The sequence below is a fragment of the Canis lupus genome, chromosome 24 (genome assembly GCF_011100685.1).
Source record: "Canis lupus familiaris isolate Mischka breed German Shepherd chromosome 24, alternate assembly UU_Cfam_GSD_1.0, whole genome shotgun sequence".
NCBI classification, from domain to species: Eukaryota; Metazoa; Chordata; class Mammalia; order Carnivora; family Canidae; genus Canis; species Canis lupus.
Window position 1 is genome coordinate 17213945 of NC_049245.1, and position 19498 is coordinate 17233442.

Sequence of the window (19498 nt, forward strand, 5' to 3'; positions counted from 1 at the left end):
CACCCAACGTGGAGCTTGAACTCATCACCCTGAGATCAAGAGTCACATGCCCCTCCCACTGAACCAGCCAGGCATAACCGCCCCCCCCCCCCCAATTTTTTTTTAAGTAAACTGAAAGAGCACTTAGACTAGAATAAAGAGATAAAAAGTCGTAGAACAACATATTGCCAGGGCCCAGAATCCCCTCATATTCCCTTGTGGTACTGTTCCCAAGGTGAGCTGCTATCCTGAATTCGAGCACCCATTTTAACTTGAGATAAAAGACATCATATAATACATGACCTTTGGTCTCAGGCTTCTTTTACTCAACATAATGTCTGTGAGTATCATACATGTTGTGTGCCACTCATTCATATTCTTGTTGCTGTGTAATATTCCACTGTGTGGCTACAGCTCCCTTTATTCATTTGCTCCACTGTCGATGGAAGTTTGTAAGTTTTTTTCTTTTTTAGGATTTTATTTACTTATTCATGAGAGACACACAGAGAGAGGCAGAGACATAGAGGAAGAAGTTGGCTCCCTGTAGGGAGCCCGATGGGGGGCTTGATCCCAGGACCCCAAGATCATGACCTGAGCCAAAGGCAGACACTCAACCACTGAGCCACGCAGGTGCCTGAGTTTGTAAGTTTTTTAACATGCCATAAGGTCATGTCTATGAAGCATAAGTCAATAGGTCCAGACAGACCTGTCCCTTTTAAATTTCTGAAAAGCCTAGGAGTCTCATGAAAGCCTGCAATTGTCCTGATCTGACTCACAGCACCCGTGACAGAGAAAAGAGTGTCGAGGCCAGAGAAACCTTGTCTGTGGACTTAATAGTGTGTTTGCCTCTAGGAAGCTGTGCCTTATTGAGGACTGTGTATGTGGCTTGAGTTTGGAGAGTGTTGTCAGAGCTGCCAGCCTTTGTCGGCTGGCGCGGCCTGCCTTGCTTTGCTGGAGGTGTTCCCTACACTCAGTCTGTTCTAGGTGGGGTCTATTCTTGACCTGGATCCTGGGGAAAGATGAGGCTGTGTGTGTGTACGTGTGTGTATACATACGTGTGGGCAGACACCCGGGCTGGGTGAGAGGTCAGGTTAAAGGTGAGAAAAGAGAGAACAGCTGCATTACAAGTGGCTTCAGCTGAGAATGTTACACCTGTTGCATTTTTCCCCTTAGGAACGAACTTCTCCTGCACCTGAAGACCTACAATTTGTACTATGAAGGCCAGAATTTGCAACTCCGACACCGTGAGGTAAGGAGTCCCTGGGGAAGGCCTGTAGGCTGGCGCAGTCTGTGTCCATGTCTCCAGGGTCTAGGGGTTCCTGCTTGTCCTGTCCCCTGAGTAGCCCCTCATTTAAGGTGTTAGCGGGAGTCCCTGGAGTTCTTTGGAAGGAGATCCTAGGCTCATTTTATTCTAAAGAGGTTGAGCTTTTCTGTTCCAGAGACATTCCTGGGGATGTGAGGCTGGGCTAGCATCTGCTTCAGAGGGGGTCCTCCCCTCCCGTGGCTCTCAAACAGGATTCTTCTTGGGCAATTCAGGAATCTTACCCAGGCCTCTGTGTTTACACATCTGGGCCCACGTCTGATAGCTGCAGCAACTGGGCAAGTCGTGTCAGCTCTGTGTGGAAACACTTGGCCCCTCCCCAAAGCAGTGGTCTTCCGAGGGTCCCTTCTTGGGATGCTCTTTACTCTCCATGCAGTTTTCCCCAGCCCCCATCCCGAGTCTAACTTACTCATCCCATATCCATTTCTATAAAGCCTGTTATCAGCTAGATGGTGAGTTACGTAGGAGCCAGGTAGGGTAATTTATACTCAAGTGTTCTAGACTGATAAGATATGTGTAATACCCTTCCAAACACATTTTCACATTATCAAGCCATGGTGATTTAATCCATAGAAACAGATATCAGATGGTAGAATTTCAGCTACTCAGGCAGGCTGGTTGGGGAGAGTATGTGAGACGCAGTGGCTTTCTCTGTGTCCCTCAAACCAGTCCATGTAGACAAAGTCCTACTTTGGGGCAAATTCTGTCCTAAAATTATGTGATGTAAAAGTAGTGATGCTAGGCTTAACCAGCCTAGAAGACCATATATATATATATATATATATATATATAAAACCTGTTCTTAAATAAAGCCTTTCCCCCTAAAATCCCCACATGCCTGAAAGTTCTTCTACTCCTCTCCTGCCTTCTTTTGTTCTCCCCTTCCTTGCTGGGAATAATCCTGGGATCCCAGTCCATTGTTCATTGGGCAGGTGTCATCTTGATCCATACGGCTGTCCTGAAGACGTGGCTGTGGCCCAGGTCTAACGTCTGTGGGTTTTTCTGAGACTTGAGAAAGAAGGCCTGACCCTTTTAGGCATTGTCCTTAAAGCTTCTCCTAATGAGTGGCTGGGCCATTCGAAAGATTTTGGTCCTTGAACAGCTTTTCTGCCGTGTGTCCTATAGAATAAATTTTCAGAATGCTCTAGGATTAAATAGAGACTCATTATAATAAATGAGACTCATTTCTTTGAGATAAGACATGCAGATACCCTTAGAAGGGTCTGACATTTAACTTGCTAGCAATCAACAACCCTTGAGTATAAATTTGGAATTCTTGGAGGATTTATTCACCTCTTGGAGAGCCATAATGTAGCACATTAGCTAATTAAAGGCTCTGGAAAGTTGTGGTGGTAAGAAGTCTGATTAACATATCATCTCCCAATTCATGATCAACTTGATACCCTTTTTAAGGTAACAGTTGATCTGCTCGAGGAGCTAGTATTCTGTAGGATAAACTTGGGGAAATGTTACTTGAAATCTCCTTCAGCCAGCAGGTCAGATTGCTAAACATATGTTATAGCTTAAGACATACCACTTTCTGTGGTAGGGGAGGGGAAGGTAGCTAATTCAAGCATTTAACTCTGGTTTCTGTTAGCAAGGCTAGTCTCCCTTCCTCTAAGAGATGTATTTTTCTTCCTTTAAAGTAGAAAACCAAAAAGCCCTATTTTTATAATTTACACACATGTATTTGGTTTTCAAAGCAACTTCTGTGTTGACCTGTGAGGTTGTCTTCAGGGCAGTTGGGGTAGTTGGCAATGGGGTGTGTCTGGGAGCTGGGCTGTGTGTATAACTAGGGTGCGCCCAGCCAGGATATGTCACAGGAGTTGTCAGTTGTCCCCCAGCGCAGTGCTGGCTTCTGCAGGGTCTTCTGGGCTGGCTCACCATGCTGACTGCTTTGTGGGCAGGAGGAAGATGAGTTCATCGTGGAGGGGCTGCTGAACATCTCCTGGGGGCTGCGCCGGCCCATCCGTCTACAGATGCAGGATGACAATGAGCGCATTCGCCCCCCACCATCCTCTTCCTCCTGGCACTCTGGCTGTAACTTGGGGGCTCATGGGTGAGTGAGGAGAGACGGGACTGGGGGTGACCGGGAGTGTTTGGGGGTCCTGTTCTTAAATGACCCCGAGCAGGTATATGCCACTTCCTTCCAGCAAGCCTTGACTCGAGCTCCCATTCTCCCCACCTGCGCTGTGCACCTGTTCTGGGCTTAGGAGAAGGAGGAGGGAGCAGATGCGGGTGTGATTGGGCCACCATGCCCTGTCACTGCAATCATGGTGGGGAGAGTCAGAGGGGAGAAGCGCCAAGACCTGGCTGCAGCGTGTCCTCCCTCATGGAAAATTCCCAAGTCTCTCAGGGGTATCACTAGTGGCCAATCAGGCCTCGTCTGAATATTTCTAGTGGGAGTTTTTTTTTTTTTAAGGTTTTATTTATTTATTCATGATAGACACACAGAGAGAGGCAGAGACACAGGCAGAGGGAGAAGCAGGCTCCCTGTGGGGAGCCCGATTTGGGACTCAATCCCAGGACCCCAGGATCATGCCAGATGCTCAACCACTGAGCCACCCAGGCGCCCCTAAAGCCCTCCATATCCTGGGGAAATTTGGAAGAAGAAAAGGAATCTGGAAGAAGAAAAGGTCCAAACCACTCAAATGGGGTCAGCCAGGGGGCTGCTTCCCTCAGGCCACACTTGGAGCTTGGTGGCAGTGTGACAGTCCGCAGTCTGGGAGGCTCCCTTCCCACTGCAAGGTCTGTGAAGACCTAGCCTGTTCGTCCCCCCCCTCTGCTGCCACATAAGTAGCCAAGTGCAGCTAGTGAGGCCTGACCTCTTTCCTGGGACTGCTTTCACGGACTTCAGTTCTTGGTATCCAGTGACCAGCTGGTTCATCCTGAATCTTGCTGGTGCTGCCCTGAGGCCAGATTGTGGGTGGGATGTCCTGACCTCTCAGCCAAAACCACAGTGCTGGGTTTTCTGTTTTAAACCAGAACCAAGCCCTCCCTGCTGGACACACTGAACATTCTGTTATTCTCCACAGACAAATCAATCTTCCTCTGTAGTTGAGAGAAACCTATGCTGTGGCCAAACCCTAGAGCTCATCTGCTCTCTTTCCCAGGGAATTTTAGGAGGGTGGTCATTGCCTGACCTATCAGACGCTGGGATGCCTGGTCAAGAAGGTTCTCTGGCTTCATGTACTTTGCTAGGTTCATACTCTGCTTTGATTTCAGCCCTTTCACTATATTGGATTTCCTGTGGGCCAAACCCTTTCCACAGGCAATATCCCGTGCTTGGACTGTGCTCCCTTGCGTCCCCTATGTGAAAGGATTTTTTAGAATTCCATTCAACTGTGTGATTTTGGGCTGAGCCTGCTAAAGGGTCCTTTACTCTGCACGCTGTTTCTTCTCCCTCCCCTGCAACTTCAAGCTATTCTTGGTTGGTTCTTGAAGCCTGCCAGTACTTTGTCAAGAAGGGTAAATGATGTTATTTCTGACGCTTTTTCTAATAAAGTGAATACCCGGACCACTATGTTGAGAAGTATGCTGAGACCACGTTCTGCTTCGGTGAGGGGAGGGGGCGGTGGTCGCTGTGAGCGCCAAATGTTCACCATTCCTTAAGCGGCTCTGTCCAGTTCCCTTCTGGGGTCAGAAGTCCAGATTTATACTACAATGGGAAGTTCCTTCAGATTTTCAGTTTTCATTGTCTTTCCTTAAAACTGTCATGTCTGGACCATAAGTCCCATCTCTATTGGGTCTGAGGGAGCCCACAGTCTTCTCCTTATGGGATGGTCCTAATTGGTGAAATACGATTCTCCTTTCTGGTCAGATCTTCTGTTGATTTTGGAGGAGCTACTAGCATTATCCATTCTGGCTTATAAGGGTGTCATTTGCCAATTATTCTAGGACTCCACTCAGACTGCCTGCTTATGGTCCAGCTTGGCTGAGCATCCCATCGGGCAACCCCAAGAACCCCATCAGTGGCCCTTCCCATGCTGCCCTGACCCTCGTGGCAGCCAACCTATTACTTCCATTCCTTTTAGATGCCAGAAGTAATCCCTGAATTACTCCTCCAACAGAAAAGGATCTGAACTGGAATCTTGCCTAGAGAAACAAATGCCCATTATTAGGGTTTTTCCAAATAAGCTGTAGAACCTGTACGTGCTTAGAAACTCAGTGCAGACAACACACGGATTTTGTTCTGTGGCGTTCTCCATCCTGGGCTTGATGAATTGGGTGCTTGCGTTGCTGCAGAGGCTGGGACTGAGCCTCTTCTCCTCCAAAATACCCCCTCCACATCCAGTGCTCAGCCATGGAGCGGGGCCAGCCTCATGCGACAGTCTGTACAGGCCGCCCACATGGGTGTGAGCTGGTCCCCATCCTGGCACAGCCCGGCACAGGTAAAGTGCTCCGCTTACAGGAGGGGGAGTGTTCCCCTGCAGGAGCTGAGCAGCCTCCCTGTGGTTTTCTGTCTCCCCAGCACCATCCTGAAGCCCCTTACCATGCCCAACATTCAGATCTCAGAAGTGGATGCCCCGCCCGAGAGTGAACAGACATCGAGCCCCACAGGTACATGTGTGGTGGGAAGAGCTCCTGCTTTGGGCTCACCTATGTGAAGCCTGATGTGATATAGATGTTGTAAATTGAATACATAATATTCAATGGTTCAAGATTCAAAGGGTATTCAAAGAAACAATAGAAAGTTCTCGCTTTTCCTCTACCCACCATAGTGGTTCCCTCCCTAGAAAAAGCTTGAAGGAATTCTTTCCAAGATACTCTATACAGATACAAGCAAATACAGAGAACATACCTTTATGGTTGGAGGTCGTTTCTTCTCCTCCCCTTTCTGCACAAGCGGTAGCATTTTGCACATCTCCGTTTCTGTTAGTTGACTCGCTCCTTACTGATGGACGTTGGAGTCATTTCAGCCTTTTGCTGTGACAAACCAGGTTGCTGTTAGTGGCTCTGGACACGTGTCATTTCACACATTTGTCAGTGTCCATAGGATTCTTTCAAGTGGAATTTCTGGGCCTGAGGCAATGTGCATTTGTAATTTTGCTGTCAGTCTGCAGTATTTTGCAAATCTTATGTCATGCTTATCCTGTGCCAAGCGCTATTCTAAATGCTTTGCGTGAATTAATTCAGTAAACCTTCACAACAGTTCCCTCTGGGGGTGCTGTTATTATGCCTATTTTAAATTATGCCCATTTTATAGATGAGAGAACTGAGACATTAGAAGGGTTAGTGAAACATGGCGATGGTGGAGCTGGGATTGGGCCCTGGGAATCTGGCTCCGAAGTCTCTGCTCCGTGTTGCTTCTCAGTAAACTATACCACATGTTTTCTCCCAGCAGGAAATACTGTTTTTATGGCGGGTACTGTAGCATTGGCCATAAAGAGGGTACTGCGTGCAAACTGCCACATTCCCAGTTCAGGTAGACAGAGCTCATCTTCCCCTTTCTTCTTAGATTCCAGGGGCCTGAAGCCCCTGCAGGAAGACACCCCACAGCTGATGCGCACACGCAGCGATGTTGGGGTGCGTCGCCGTGGCAATGTGAGGACACCCAGTGACCAAAGGCGAATCAGACGCCACCGCTTCTCCATCAATGGCCATTTCTACAACCACAAGGTAGAGAGGATGAGGGACGGGGGGGCCAGGGGTAGCCCCAAGGGAATAAGGCTTCTTGGGCAGCTGTTACGTCAAAGCTACAGACATGTGGGAAGCCAAGTGTTTGCCATTCTGTCTTTGGGTCATGGGTGGGCTTCAGGCTCTGTGGGGGATGAGCGACCCCAGATCAGAAGCCCCCTTAGGGTGGTGCGTGAGATGACCTCACAAACATCAGAGCTGTCCCCCCTCCTTGGAAAATCCACACATTACCCTCTTCCTATGTGCATCTCGGCTGCTGTGTGGTCTCATTTTCTGTGAGCTAAGGGCTACCCCTGAAACAGAGCTGAAGGACTCAAATCAGGGGGTGTCCATGCACTACCTGCCTCACCCAAAGCCAGCTGTTGCTCTTTCCTTCCCAGTGCCTGGTCTAAATCCAGCCTCAGGAGTAAGTGCATCATGGGAGAGTGGTCTGAGACCTTGTGTTGAAGTCATAGTGGAAGGGGCCTTTTGTGTATTCTGTGTGGAGAGAGGGCCTCCTTCCTTATCTGGTTCGACTCCTCCCCTTCACCTCCTGCCCCCCCCTCCCCGCCCAAGCTCGGACCACCAGCCTCCCACTGGGAGTTCCTGAGTTAGGAAAAGCCCAGGGCTGCCTTACTGACATCAAAGCTCACTGTTGGGCAGGCTGTCAGGGTGCACGGGGTGAGTGCCACTGTCACTGTGCCCTTTACCCCAGGTTACGGGGCTGGGACACCTGGGTTTTAGTCCCTAGGTCTTGTCCATACTGCCACCCTGAGTGGGACCCCTCTATTGACAGACATCCGTGTTCACGCCAGCCTATGGCTCTGTCACCAACGTCCGCATCAACAGCACCATGACTACTCCACAGGTCCTGAAGCTGCTCCTCAATAAATTTAAGGCAAGTTCCCTCTGCTGGCTGGCCTGGGAGTGGGGGCACATGTGCCTGGGGTGCCCCCGAGGTGGAAAGGGGGATTGTGGAGAGTGTGCAGTAAGGGGGGCCCTGGGTAGGGACTTGGGTTCTGCAGACCCCATGGCATCAACATCCCATGGGAGCCAGTTAGCAAAGCAGCTTCTCAGGCCCTAGCCCAGAATCAGACCTGCTAAATCCGAAGCTCAAAGGTCTCAGGGGTTCAGTAGCTTGCAGGAGATCTTCGTGCCACTGAATTCTGAGAAGCACCGGCCCTCAGACCCCCAGGCTGGTGACTGGTTTGGGACGCTGTGCATAGGCTGATTACTTAAACATCTTTGGGGAACCTACTCTGAAAAATGAACTTCGACACATGTGCAAGTTTTAGTGCATGAGTGTTTTTAAAGTCCCATTACTCTGTGTGTTTTCCACAGTCCCTTTAATCAGAAATCTCTTGGAGACAAGACTCCTATTTATCACTGAGGCCAGTGCCACCTAGTGGCCTACTGGCATGGGCTCTGGGTTCAAATCCCCACCCCTCACCTGCTGATTGGATGAGCTGAGCGAGCTAATGAAGCTCCCTGTGCCTCTGTGTCATCTTCTGTAAAACAAGGATTAGTGGGACCCTGTTCAGGGGCTGTCGGGAGCATGAGCAAAGTGCAAAGTGTGTAGCATGGTGCTCTGCAGGGTGCAAGAAATGTTAGTTCTTATCAACCATTATTGGTAACATTACCTGCCTGCCCCTCCCTCCCATCACTTCTGAGAGCTGGAAAGAGCTCCCCCTGAGAAGTGCCCAAAATCCATTTAGCTTTGCATGTTCAAGAAGGAGTGGCTTACAGATGGGCTGCGTAAATATGTGTGCTTTCTTCAATACCTCTCGTTTCTGATTCAGATCGAGAATTCCGCAGAGGAGTTTGCTTTGTATGTGGTGCATACCAGCGGTGGTAAGTCTGAAAAACACAGTGTACTTGACAATTTGTACTTTACTCCAAACAGCAAGTTGGAAAACAATACCTCTGCCTCACTTGCTTGTTGTTTGGCTTTTGGAAACTTCCAAATGTTGTTTGCCTCTGAGGCTGGTGGGATCATTGGCTGAGTCCACTGAGGAATGCCCGATGTGGCCTAAAACCTAACTGCTTATTTAAAAGGGAACCAGATTTTCTCAAGAAGATAAAACCAATTCCTCTGACGCAGCATCTTCCAACGGGTTTGGGGCCTGGTAGTTTTGTCAGGGAGAGTGGGGAGGGAACAGTTACTTTGAACAGGAATTGACCATTATCACTTGAGTCTCCTGACTTACCTGGCCGTATCTTCTAAGGTGTCTGGGCCATATGGGCCCTGAGTGGGCCACTACTAGTGGTGAGCAAGGCCTCAGGCCAAACTCAGGGCTGTTCTGGCTGTGTGTGGTTTCAGAGAAACAGAAGCTGAAAAACACCGATTACCCTCTGGTTGCCCGAATCCTCCAGGGACCGTGTGAGCAGGTCTCCAAAGTGTTTCTTATGGAGAAGGACCAGGTGGAGGAAGTCACCTATGACGTGAGTCCCCTTTTGGTTGGTCTCTCCTCAGGAGGGCAGTGATTTGGTTGGGTTACCTGCGATGAGGGTATAGGTTGACTTTTTTTTTTTTAAGCTTGTATTCATTTATTCATGAGACACACACACAGAGAGGCAGAGACACAGGCAGAGGGATGAGCAGGCTCCCTATAGGGAGCCTGATGTGAGACTTGATCTCAGGACCCTGGGATCACCACCTGAGCCAAAGACAGACGCTCAACCACTGAGCCACCCAGGCGTCACATAGTTTGACTTTCTGGCCAAGGGCCATGCCCCATTTTGCTGCCATTCTGCAATACCAGGTTTGCTTGAAGGAACAATGGCTAGGAAGCAGGGAGAGTGATACGGAGACTAGGCTGAGGGTATGCCCTAGGGAGGCGGTTGGAGGAATGCTCAGCCTTCAGATGGTTTACATAGAAATAGTCAATCTTCCATCTTTCTAGAGTCCTGTAAGAGGGCTAAGAAGTTTCTGCAAATGTCTCCTAGCAATGTCAAGTTGTTTGCAATAATTTTGCCTGATGTTATGTATTAGCCAGCTCTTGCTATAGTAACAAACATCCCCAAATCTTAGCTGCTTGCAACAGCAAACATTTACTTTCTTGCTTTGGATGCTGCAGGCTGGTAGCCCCAGCTCGGCTCTAGGCTGTGGGTTGAGTTCAGGTGTGTGTTGCATGTCTCTTATTCAGAGACCCAGGCCTAAGGGGTAGTGGCTTCCTAGGGTACACTTCCCATGGCAGTTGGCTGGAGTGCAAGAAGCCAGGCCAAACCTTGTAAACTCATCTGAAACTTCCACTCATATGTACCTTATGTCATGTCCACGCACATTCCATTGACCAAAGCAAGTCACACGTCACATAGAAGGTTAATATTAATAGGCTTTCCCATGGAAAAGAGTTGATAGAGTAGGGTGGGGATTCTTGTGTAGGAGGAGGGAGGGCTGTTTAACTTCAGCTCACTTAGGGGCCACCCTCACCCCCACAGCCTCTCCCAAGTTAAGTTCCCATTTGGATGCCCACTTGAGACTCTAGATGTAAGCCATCATCCTGAGCCATGGTTCCCTGAATCCTCTTAGGGGAGAACAGAGAAGTTTATTGAATATTGTGGGTTTGGGTCTTCCTCTGCATCACTGCCTCAAGAGAAAGTGCTTTTCCCTGTTTGGTATCACCTTGTTGTGCATTGGATATACGGGACAAGAAATGAGAAGTTCGGAGATATGTGTCATGTATAGGGAGTGACTGCAGCCTTGAGAAGAATGAGGCTTGGCTACTGCCTTTAAAGAAATCCTGGATCAGTGCAGGAATCGGGTGTCCTGTGCCTTGGTGCCTTTCATGAGAGAGACACCAAAAGGAATTGGAATAAGGTTGGGAGGGGGCGTGCATGCACCCCAGACTCACTTCTTCCTCTCCAGGTGGCCCAGTACATAAAGTTCGAGATGCCTGTCCTTAAAAGCTTTATTCAGAAGCTCCAAGAGGAAGAAGATCGGGAAGTTAAGAAGCTGATGCGCAAGTATGTGTGGCCCCAGGGCAACTGGTTGGGCTCCTGCCAGGGCCTCAGTGAGCTGGCTCTTTGTTCGGGTGCCTTGTAGGGATGTGCTGAGTGGTTGTGTGTGGGCCTGGGTCCTGTGGTCCTTCTTCCAGGGCCTTCCCATGACCAATTGAGATCTCAGATGGGGACACAAAGCTGAAGGGTGTTGGTTTCTTTGCTTCTTCTTCTTCTTTTTTTTTTTTTTTTTTTAGGATTTTATTTATTTGATAGAGAGTGAGAGAACAAGCAGGGGGAGCAGCTGGCAGAGGGAGAGGGAGAATCAGGCTCCCTGCTGAGCAGGGAGCCGAACATGGGGCTCATCCCAGGCCTCTGGGATCATGACCTGAGCCAAAGGCAGACACTTAACCGTCTGAACCACCCAGGCACTCCAGTCTCTTTGCTTCTTGTGTCAGCTTCTCACTTTGATATGGGACGTGAAGTGTTCCAGGGATTTCAGGAAGGTTGTCTTGGCAGTGGAAAGTAGTCAAAGCAACCTATCTCTGGAATCCTTTCCTCCTACCCTTCTCCCTTCTTAACATTTCTCTTCTGGGAATTACATTTGGCTTGAAAAGTCCAGGAAAGCATCTCTCTGCGGAGGATTAAAAAAAAATTATGATTGAAGTATAGTCAACATACAGTGTTATATTTGTTTCAGGCGTCTGGCACAGCGATCCAACAGTTCTATACATTATTCAGTGCTCGCCATGATAAGCATAGTCCCCATCTGTCACCTTACAATGTGATTACGATTTTTTTACTGTATTCCCTATGCTCTACTTTCCATCCCTGTGACTTTTTATTTACAACTGGATGTTTGCACTTCTTAATCCCCTTTACCTATTTCACCCTATTTCTCTGGGAAGATTTTTTTTTTTTTTTTTTTGCCACGTTTAGTCATAAAGTGGACTGCTTTTCATGGCTGTGGCGGAACAAACGATTAATTTCTGCCACCGGAGAATAGCGCCAATGCTATATTTGCCCTATCAGTGATAAGAGCTAGTAGGAAAGCAGTTAGCGTTTTCTGAATGCTTGCTACATGCCAAACTTTATTTTTTATTTTTTAAAGATTTATTTATTTATTTATTCATGAGATACACAGAGAGAGAGGGGCAGAGACACAGGCAGAGGGAGAAGCAGGCTCCCTGCAGGGAGCCTGACGTGAGACTTGATCCGGGGTCTCCAGGATCGTGCTCTGGGCTGAAGGCGGCGCTAAACCGCTGAGCCACCCAGGCTGCCCCATGCCAAACTTTAAAGACAGCTTTTGCCGTGCCGGGCAAAGCCCTGGGCATGAGGAATGTCCTCGTTAGCCCTGCACGGAGGCCCCAGCATCTGCACTCCCTCAGGTCAGGGAAGGGGTGGGGACCCACTTGCATCAAGCCGTGGATCCCCATGCCTGGTAGTCGCTCTGGCCTGTTCTGTAAAATCTGTAGGGACTGGTATTAGCTTGAAGCATATGAAGCTGCCGTTCTTGTAGGCCCCTCAGAATGGTCAAATGATGGCCATGTCAGATGGTCCAGCGCAGGTGAAGGCCCCGTGCTACTGTGGTGGTGCCTTGGGCAGAGTGAGCACTTGGAACCCTTCCTGTTGGCGCTGCTCTCTCGCCCTCCCATCCTTTTTTTGCCAGAATTTCTAGCAATAGTCAAATCGTCTGGTTTGGATTTGGTCTGTTCAGTTCCTCTCATCGGGGTATGGAAATGAACACAAGCCACAGAGTGGCTGATGGCTGGGCCGGTGATAGAAGCAGAGGGACCGACAGGCCGCCCCTGGGACCCAGGCGGTGGGGGGGTGTGTTGGTCCCTGCTGCCCTCCGCAGCTGTGTCTGTCCCCAGGTACACCGTGCTCCGGCTGATGATCCGGCAGAGGCTGGAGGAGATGGCCGAGACCCCAGCAACCATCTGAGCCACACGAGGGAGGGGATCCAGATGCCACGGGGGCCGCCGCTGACACGAGCAGACGCACGGGAAGCTGGGTGCCTTCCTTCCACGGAAACGTATAGATACAGACCTCACCAGCTCCCACCGAGCTACCATCTGTTGCCCAGAGCGGCTGGCGAAGCCAGCAGACGACTCCCCATCCTTGGATCCCCAGCTCCATTCCTTTCTTTCACTCACAGGACTTTTGAATTTTGTTATAAGGACTGAAAATGTGTGTGTGTGTGTGTGTGTGTGCACATGAGCACACGTGTGCACACGTAAGCGTGTGTGCACACATGGTACATATCCACGTGCCTACCTGAGATTCACATGGAATGGAATTCCAGGCAACCAGCACAAGCGCCCCGGGGCTTGCAGGTGTGCTGCTCGGGGGCAGGAGCATCGGGGGAGTCGCCAATCTGAGGGGCTGAAGTTGGAGAAATGATTTCTTCCCTCAAGTACCCGGGAGCGGCCACACATGTTCAGAGGGGAAGGGGTCTCAGCAAGCTCACCATTTGGGGTATTTATGTATTGGTCGAGACTCCCCTGTACATGCAGAGGGCTTGGGGATCGGAAATTAATGAAATAGCAGCCCCATAGAAATAGACCTCCTTGGGGGAGGTCTGGTGGAAAGGGGAAGATAAATCGTCTGTGGGGTAGATGCAATAAGCCCACAAGTTTTTACACTGGAAACTTTGTTTTAAATAACAAAGACGTATATGATGATCCACGTGGATTCTGCCTCTGTCCTCACCTCCATGGCCACCTCCAGGAGAGCGGGGAGGAGCTTGCTGCTTTGCTCAGCCTGCCAACCCCATGCCATGGAAGCCAACCCCAACTCTTCGGTGCCTCCTTGAGTTGAAGGAAGGGTCTCACCGGTTTATTCCTGGTCAACTGGTGGCCCAGGCCTGGCCTTGTCCTGGGGTGGTGGCCAGAGTTTCCATCTTTAGGGACCCGTAGAGGTTCCTTGCAGAAATGACAAATGCTTGGGAAGCCAGCCCATTTTTCATCATCAAGGGTCTCCCTGCACTTGGATCTGAGGCCATGTGTTTGAAGTCAAGGCTTTATTCTTTCCAGCCATGGGATTCTTGCAATTGCCCTTGCCCTGTGCCTGGAGACAGACTCCAAGCATGAGGACCTTGCTACTGACCGAGCTTGGGGCTCAGGGAAGCTCTTCGGGTTGCCCTGTGCTGGTGCATAGGGAGGGTGGAGCTTCTCTTTCTGCTTCTCTGGGCAGCCACCTGGGTGATCTTTAGAACAGACCCCAATGGGGGGAAGGGAGGGCAGTCTGGCCCCTGTGGCTCCCATCAGGAAGACTGCTGGGTAGCTAGGCACCGGTGTGGCTGACAGACTCCGAAGAGGGACAGACAGGGTGCCTGGCTGTGGAGATAAACCAAGCAAAGCTGGGAGCTCCTAACAGCAGGTGTCTCAGCCTTGTTGGGGTGGGGTCTCCCCATCTCTTCACTTCCTCTCCAAGAAAGGTTTGGGGAGCTGGGCAGTTGGCGGAAGGAGTACAAGGAAGGTGGATGTTTGCAGCAGAGCCGTTCCTGTCCTCCCGACTGCTGCTCTCCTCTGTGGCTTCCCTGGCCTCTTTAGATGGCTCACAGCTGTGATCTTCTTGTTGACTTTCCAAAAGATGGCATGCTGCCACCTGGCATTTTGCCGGGGGTCTCTTAGCAAGGCAACCTCTTTGGGGACAGCACCACCAGCCCTGTGGGGGCGTGGACTGGAAATCCGGAGGCCCTGGTCTCAATCATACACCTTGGTAGGGCTCTGCAACACGCAGAGAAAACCCCGGGGGGCCTGTGGTGGGGGTGGGGGGCGGCTAGAGGCTTCCTTTGTTACAGATGGGAGAGAGAGCTCCGGTTTGTGAATGCAAACACACTTCCTGAGTTTTGCATTTGAGAAAATGGCTTAAGAAACTTGTCTTCCAGCTACTTTTTATTTTGACTCTTCCAAGCCTACATTGGCACCAGTGGTTCTCCTTGGTGGGTGAGGCAGAAACATTTCCACAAAGCAAATGTGCTAACCGCTAACTTTTGTTGAACAGCTATTTCTGGTTTATAAAAGTTCTCTTTGATTTGCGCTAGCACTATGAGAGGTTAAATATGGAAATGTTGCAAAACGTCAGGTTTGCCAGAGCCCTTTCCAAGGCAGGCCTGGCTTTTTAAAGATGGGGGTGGGGGTGGGGGTCGGGTAGAAGTGAGGGGAAATCGCATCCGACAGGATACATTCCACTTCACGCGGGCCGGACTTTCCCATTGTGGCCCACCCTGTTTAGAGATCGTTTCTCACGTCCTAATAACCGGATCAGGAATTTTGGAAAGGTCCTTTGAAATAGCAGTGGCTGAAACAGAGACACTTCTCCACGGTGTGGAGCCGGATTTTCTCACTGGTATCACATGGCTTGGCAGCTTTGAATTCCTCCACTGATTTATGTGGGTTTATGTAATTTCGTGCGATGAACCTGAAATTGTGTGAAGAACAAAAGGCCAATTTATGGGGTTATTTTCCTAACTTGTGAAAAAGCAGTAGAGCCACATCTGGCTTTCTTTTTCTAGGGGCTTGTGTTACAAGGTGATCAAATGAAGGAAAAGCCTGAGTCCATCTGGCTGGGAAGGGGGTCTGTTCCCCCAGGTGATGGTGGAATTAAGCACAAGGTCACATTCTCGGTGATCACATGAGTGGGCAGGTGATGAGTTAAAGACACGGGCGGGGGTGGGGGGGGAGGGGAAGCTGTCTTGCAAAGGGACTAGAAGCACAGACTTCAGGCTTGCCAGAGCAGGCTGGAGAGGAATGTGTGTCCTGGGGTCCAGGCTGCTGGAATTGAATTCTTCAAATGAGGTTGGGGAGGAAGGAGCTCAGATTAGCCACCCACCTGTGGGAAAAATGCCGGGACCAGAAACTGAGGCTTTGGGCTGAGACTTCAAGGAGAAATATCTGCACCCTTCCCTCCTCCCTACGAGAAAGAAAACAATAGTCTCTCCTGGAGATCCCCGGATAAAGCCATTTTATCACCATTGTAGATAAGATTTTGAAATATAATGACAAGCACAAATCTGTTCCCAGATGCGAAACACCTTGGCACGAATTCTTTTCTGCAGGGTGAGGGTGGTTGTTTCAGAGTGTCAGGAGCAATGGGTCCCAGAAGAGCAAGAGACTCTCTTAAGAGAAGCTCTCATCCAAGAAAAAAAAAAAAAAAAAAGGCCAAGCTCCATAGCATGGAGAATATGGTGCCATAGATAGGCCAAGAGAGAAATTTTAGATGAACAAGGGATTTTTAGGGTCTCGTGGCCAAATCATGATGTGGGGCCTAAAATAATAAGTAGAGGAAGTCTCCAGCATCCTTGAGGCAGCAGCACACGTGTTTGAGGTGCTACTTAAGTTGTTTCATATGAAGTCTTGCTTGAGTCAGATGAGATGAGAAATGATCTCCGAGAAAGAGGTAGAGATACAAATGAATGTGGCGCCCCTTCTTGCAGGCGGAACTGATAAGCATTTACCCTGTCTCGGGAGGTTACAGCACCCCCTGTGTTTGAACCAAGCACAAGATGTAGACAAATCTCAGTTTGCCCTTAGAGTCTTCCCAGCGGATTGCAGACCTCTTCCCAGGCTGATGGCTTCTGGTGTGTTCCTGCTAGTATTTCTTCAAGGTTTTCCCACTTGTGTTACATTTGTGAAGTGTCTTTTCTCAACCATAACTTGCCTTCATCCATGGTACTTGACCTGGTTCAGTGTTTGGTTCTGAACTTACAAACTGTTGCATCTGGGTATCATAACGTAATTTGACAAGGCCCCAGTAATTTGACAAGGAGCCATAAATGTCTGTAACATTTTGATATGTTTTAATGCACCTAACTTAGATCTTGTTGAAATAAAGCACTTTTCAAAGAGAAGTCCCTCTGTGGAAAGGTCCATGTGTGGGTGCCACGTGGGGAGCCCTGCCTTGTGGGAGCGCTGGGGATGGGAATGTGAAGGCACATCCAGGAAATGAGTTGACTTTCTTCCCTCAGAGTTTATGGTTTGAATGGGCTCAGACTTGGCTATAAGATTCCAAACAGGGAGTGCAATGAGAATGTCCCCTATGAGTCTTGAGTTCAGGTCCTGCTGGAGCCAGAGTTGTGGTGGAAAGAGCTGGGAACTACCATTTGATGAGACTGGATTTTGTCCTGACTCTACCCCAGGCCTGTTTGGATCCTGCGGCCAGTTTGTGGAAATGTTTGCTAGGACTTGGTTTGCCTATCTCTAAAATGGCCAAGCCACCTTGTAGGGATGTGAGGACCTGGACTTGCCTCTGTTGGAGGCAGTTTCCCTTGGGTTGCCAAATGTAAAACTTCAGACGAAGGCCCAAATTCTACCCTATGTGAGAGGCCAGTGTGATGATTAATTCTGTGTCAACTTGGCTAGGCCATGGTGCCCAGATAATTGGTCAAACACTAGTCTAGGTGTTGCAGTGAAGGTGTTTTTTAGATGAGGTTAAGGTTTACACCAGTAGACTTTGAATAAAGCAGATCACCTTTCATAATGTGGGTGGGCCTCGTCCAGTCAGTTGAAGGCCTTACAGGAAAAATAGTACCTCTCCTGAAGGAGAGAATTCTGTCTCCAGATTGTCTTTGGACTTGAGCTGCAACACTGGCTCTTCCTTGGTCTCCAGACGGTCAGCCCACGCTGCAGATTTTGGACTTCTCACCCCTCAATTGCATGAGTCAAAATAAATCTCTATGTCCTGTTGGTTCTGTTTTTCTGGAGAACTCTAACACAGAGGGGTTATATGGTTGGTTCACAGCATTTGAATATATGATTGATAATTGTCTTCCTAAGAGCATAAATAGTGACCAACATAATTTGGCCTCTCAAAAAAGCTAACAACCAAGATAAGATTTTTAACAATGTCCTCAAATAATACTTAGATGTTTCTTTTAAAAGAGAAAGAAAGGGGTGCCCACCCAGGTGGCTCAGTTGGTTAAGCATCCAACTCTTGATTTTGGCTCAGGTCATGATCTCAGGGCCCTGGGATCAGCCCTGTGTTGTGCTCCAGATCCAGCTCCATACTCAGCAGAGAGCCTGCTTGGGATTCTTTCTCCCATCTCCTTCTGCCCCTCCCCTGCTCATACTTTCTATAATAAATAAAATCTTAAAAAAAAAATTAAAAAAATTAAGGAGAGAGAAGAATTTGGATGAATCAACTCTCCCTTTAAGTGTTACTTTGATTTTTTATATTTAGAATTTTCACTCTGAGCAGTAGCTTTTTAGTTGCTGAATTAACTAAGCTGGGTGAAACAGACGAACAGACAGTTAACACTTCCAAGGCAGTGAGGTTTTTGTACTGTTCAGACAGTGCATGTAAGTGACAAAGATAAAGATAAACAGTCTGTCTGTGGTCCCCCCAACACCCCAAGTTAGGCAGTAAGCCTTACAGGAGTTAAGAGTACTGAAAACTACCCAGCAAATTCTAATAACCTTTCCCCAAGGAGCCATCAGTTCTTGGCTTTCTTTATGGAAACAGATTTAATGAAATAATTTGGTTTTGTCTATTTTAGGTAATGAAGCTAGGACTGAATGGAGTTTGCCGTGAGCATAAGACAGAGCTGTGAAGTTTTGAATACATTTGAATAGGTTTTGCTAAGATACTTAGATGCAAGCAAACCTAATGAAAATTGAACTTGGATAAAATCGACATTGCTCTTTTCATTTTAAAACTATGCAAAATAAAAATGATTACTTATGATTTAAGGGATACCTGGGTGGCTCAGTTGGTTAAGCGGTCAACTCATGATCTCAGCTCAAGTTTTGATTTCAAGATAAAACCATTTAAGTTGGGACTTAAGTTTAAATTTTATGATAGAACTGAAATCTAAACACGTGTTTTGGTGAAAGGCCAAATACAATATGGATATTTTCTTTTTAAATATTTATTTATTTATTTATTTATTTATTTATTTATTTATTTATTTATTTAGGGGGAGGGGCAAGGATGAGAAAGAAGCACCAGCAGACTCCCTGCTGAGTGCAGATGGGGAGGTGGCTCCATCTCAAGACCCTGAGATCATGCCCTGAGCAGAGATCAAGAGGGGATGCTTAACCATCTGAGCCACCTAGGCCCCCCAGTGTAGATAATTTATGTGTCAATATTTTGATAACACTGATTTAAATGTTCTTGTATTATAGTGAGATCCATTTTTCCTAAAGGAGTTTTTGCATTAATTAGCATTAATTCATGCTTGGAATGTCACTCTGCCCATGACTGCAGAGCCATCTAAGGGGTGAGCAGCACCCAGATTTAGGTCTCTTACAATATCCTCCACTGAGAGAAATCTGAGCTCCCAGGAGGGTAGCTAGTGCCATAGACTAGGGCAGAAGGTGCAGGACAGTGTGGGTATGTCTTGCTAATGGGAAGTAATTATGTCTCAGAGATGTCTGGAGTGTCATTTAGAGAACAAACTGACGAGAACTACCACATGTACCAAGTATTGGATGTCTGGGGCTATGAAAAACCTTGAGTCCAAAATGATCCCAAAGAAAGATTCTTAAAGGTAAGGCACATAATTACAGAAATGCCACATATTACCCAACTTAAGTTGTTAAAGTTCCTTAGCCAAAATTTATCTATAACACAGGTCACAAAAATACATTTGAGTGGTTTGCCTAAAAACTCTTTTTTTTAAAAAAAAAAAAAAACCTCTTG

At 48.2% G+C, this 19498-nt stretch overlaps 1 protein-coding gene across 3 annotated transcripts in view; it reads left to right on the forward strand.

Moving 5' to 3' along the window:
* The window catches only part of RASSF2 (Ras association domain family member 2), a 42239-nt gene extending 26187 nt beyond the window's left edge, over positions 1 to 16052 (forward strand). For all 3 annotated transcript variants that reach the window (XM_038571689.1, XM_038571690.1, XM_038571691.1), the window contains exons 4-12: positions 1153 to 1228; positions 3208 to 3359; positions 5772 to 5860; positions 6759 to 6919; positions 7713 to 7814; positions 8716 to 8767; positions 9237 to 9358; positions 10785 to 10882; positions 12730 to 16052. In XM_038571689.1, the coding sequence (XP_038427617.1) occupies positions 1153 to 1228; positions 3208 to 3359; positions 5772 to 5860; positions 6759 to 6919; positions 7713 to 7814; positions 8716 to 8767; positions 9237 to 9358; positions 10785 to 10882; positions 12730 to 12799 (922 nt within the window). In that variant the 3' untranslated portion in view covers positions 12800 to 16052. The remainder of the gene's footprint in view (positions 1 to 1152; positions 1229 to 3207; positions 3360 to 5771; positions 5861 to 6758; positions 6920 to 7712; positions 7815 to 8715; positions 8768 to 9236; positions 9359 to 10784; positions 10883 to 12729) is intronic.
* The last annotated feature ends 3446 nt before the right edge of the window (positions 16053 to 19498 follow it).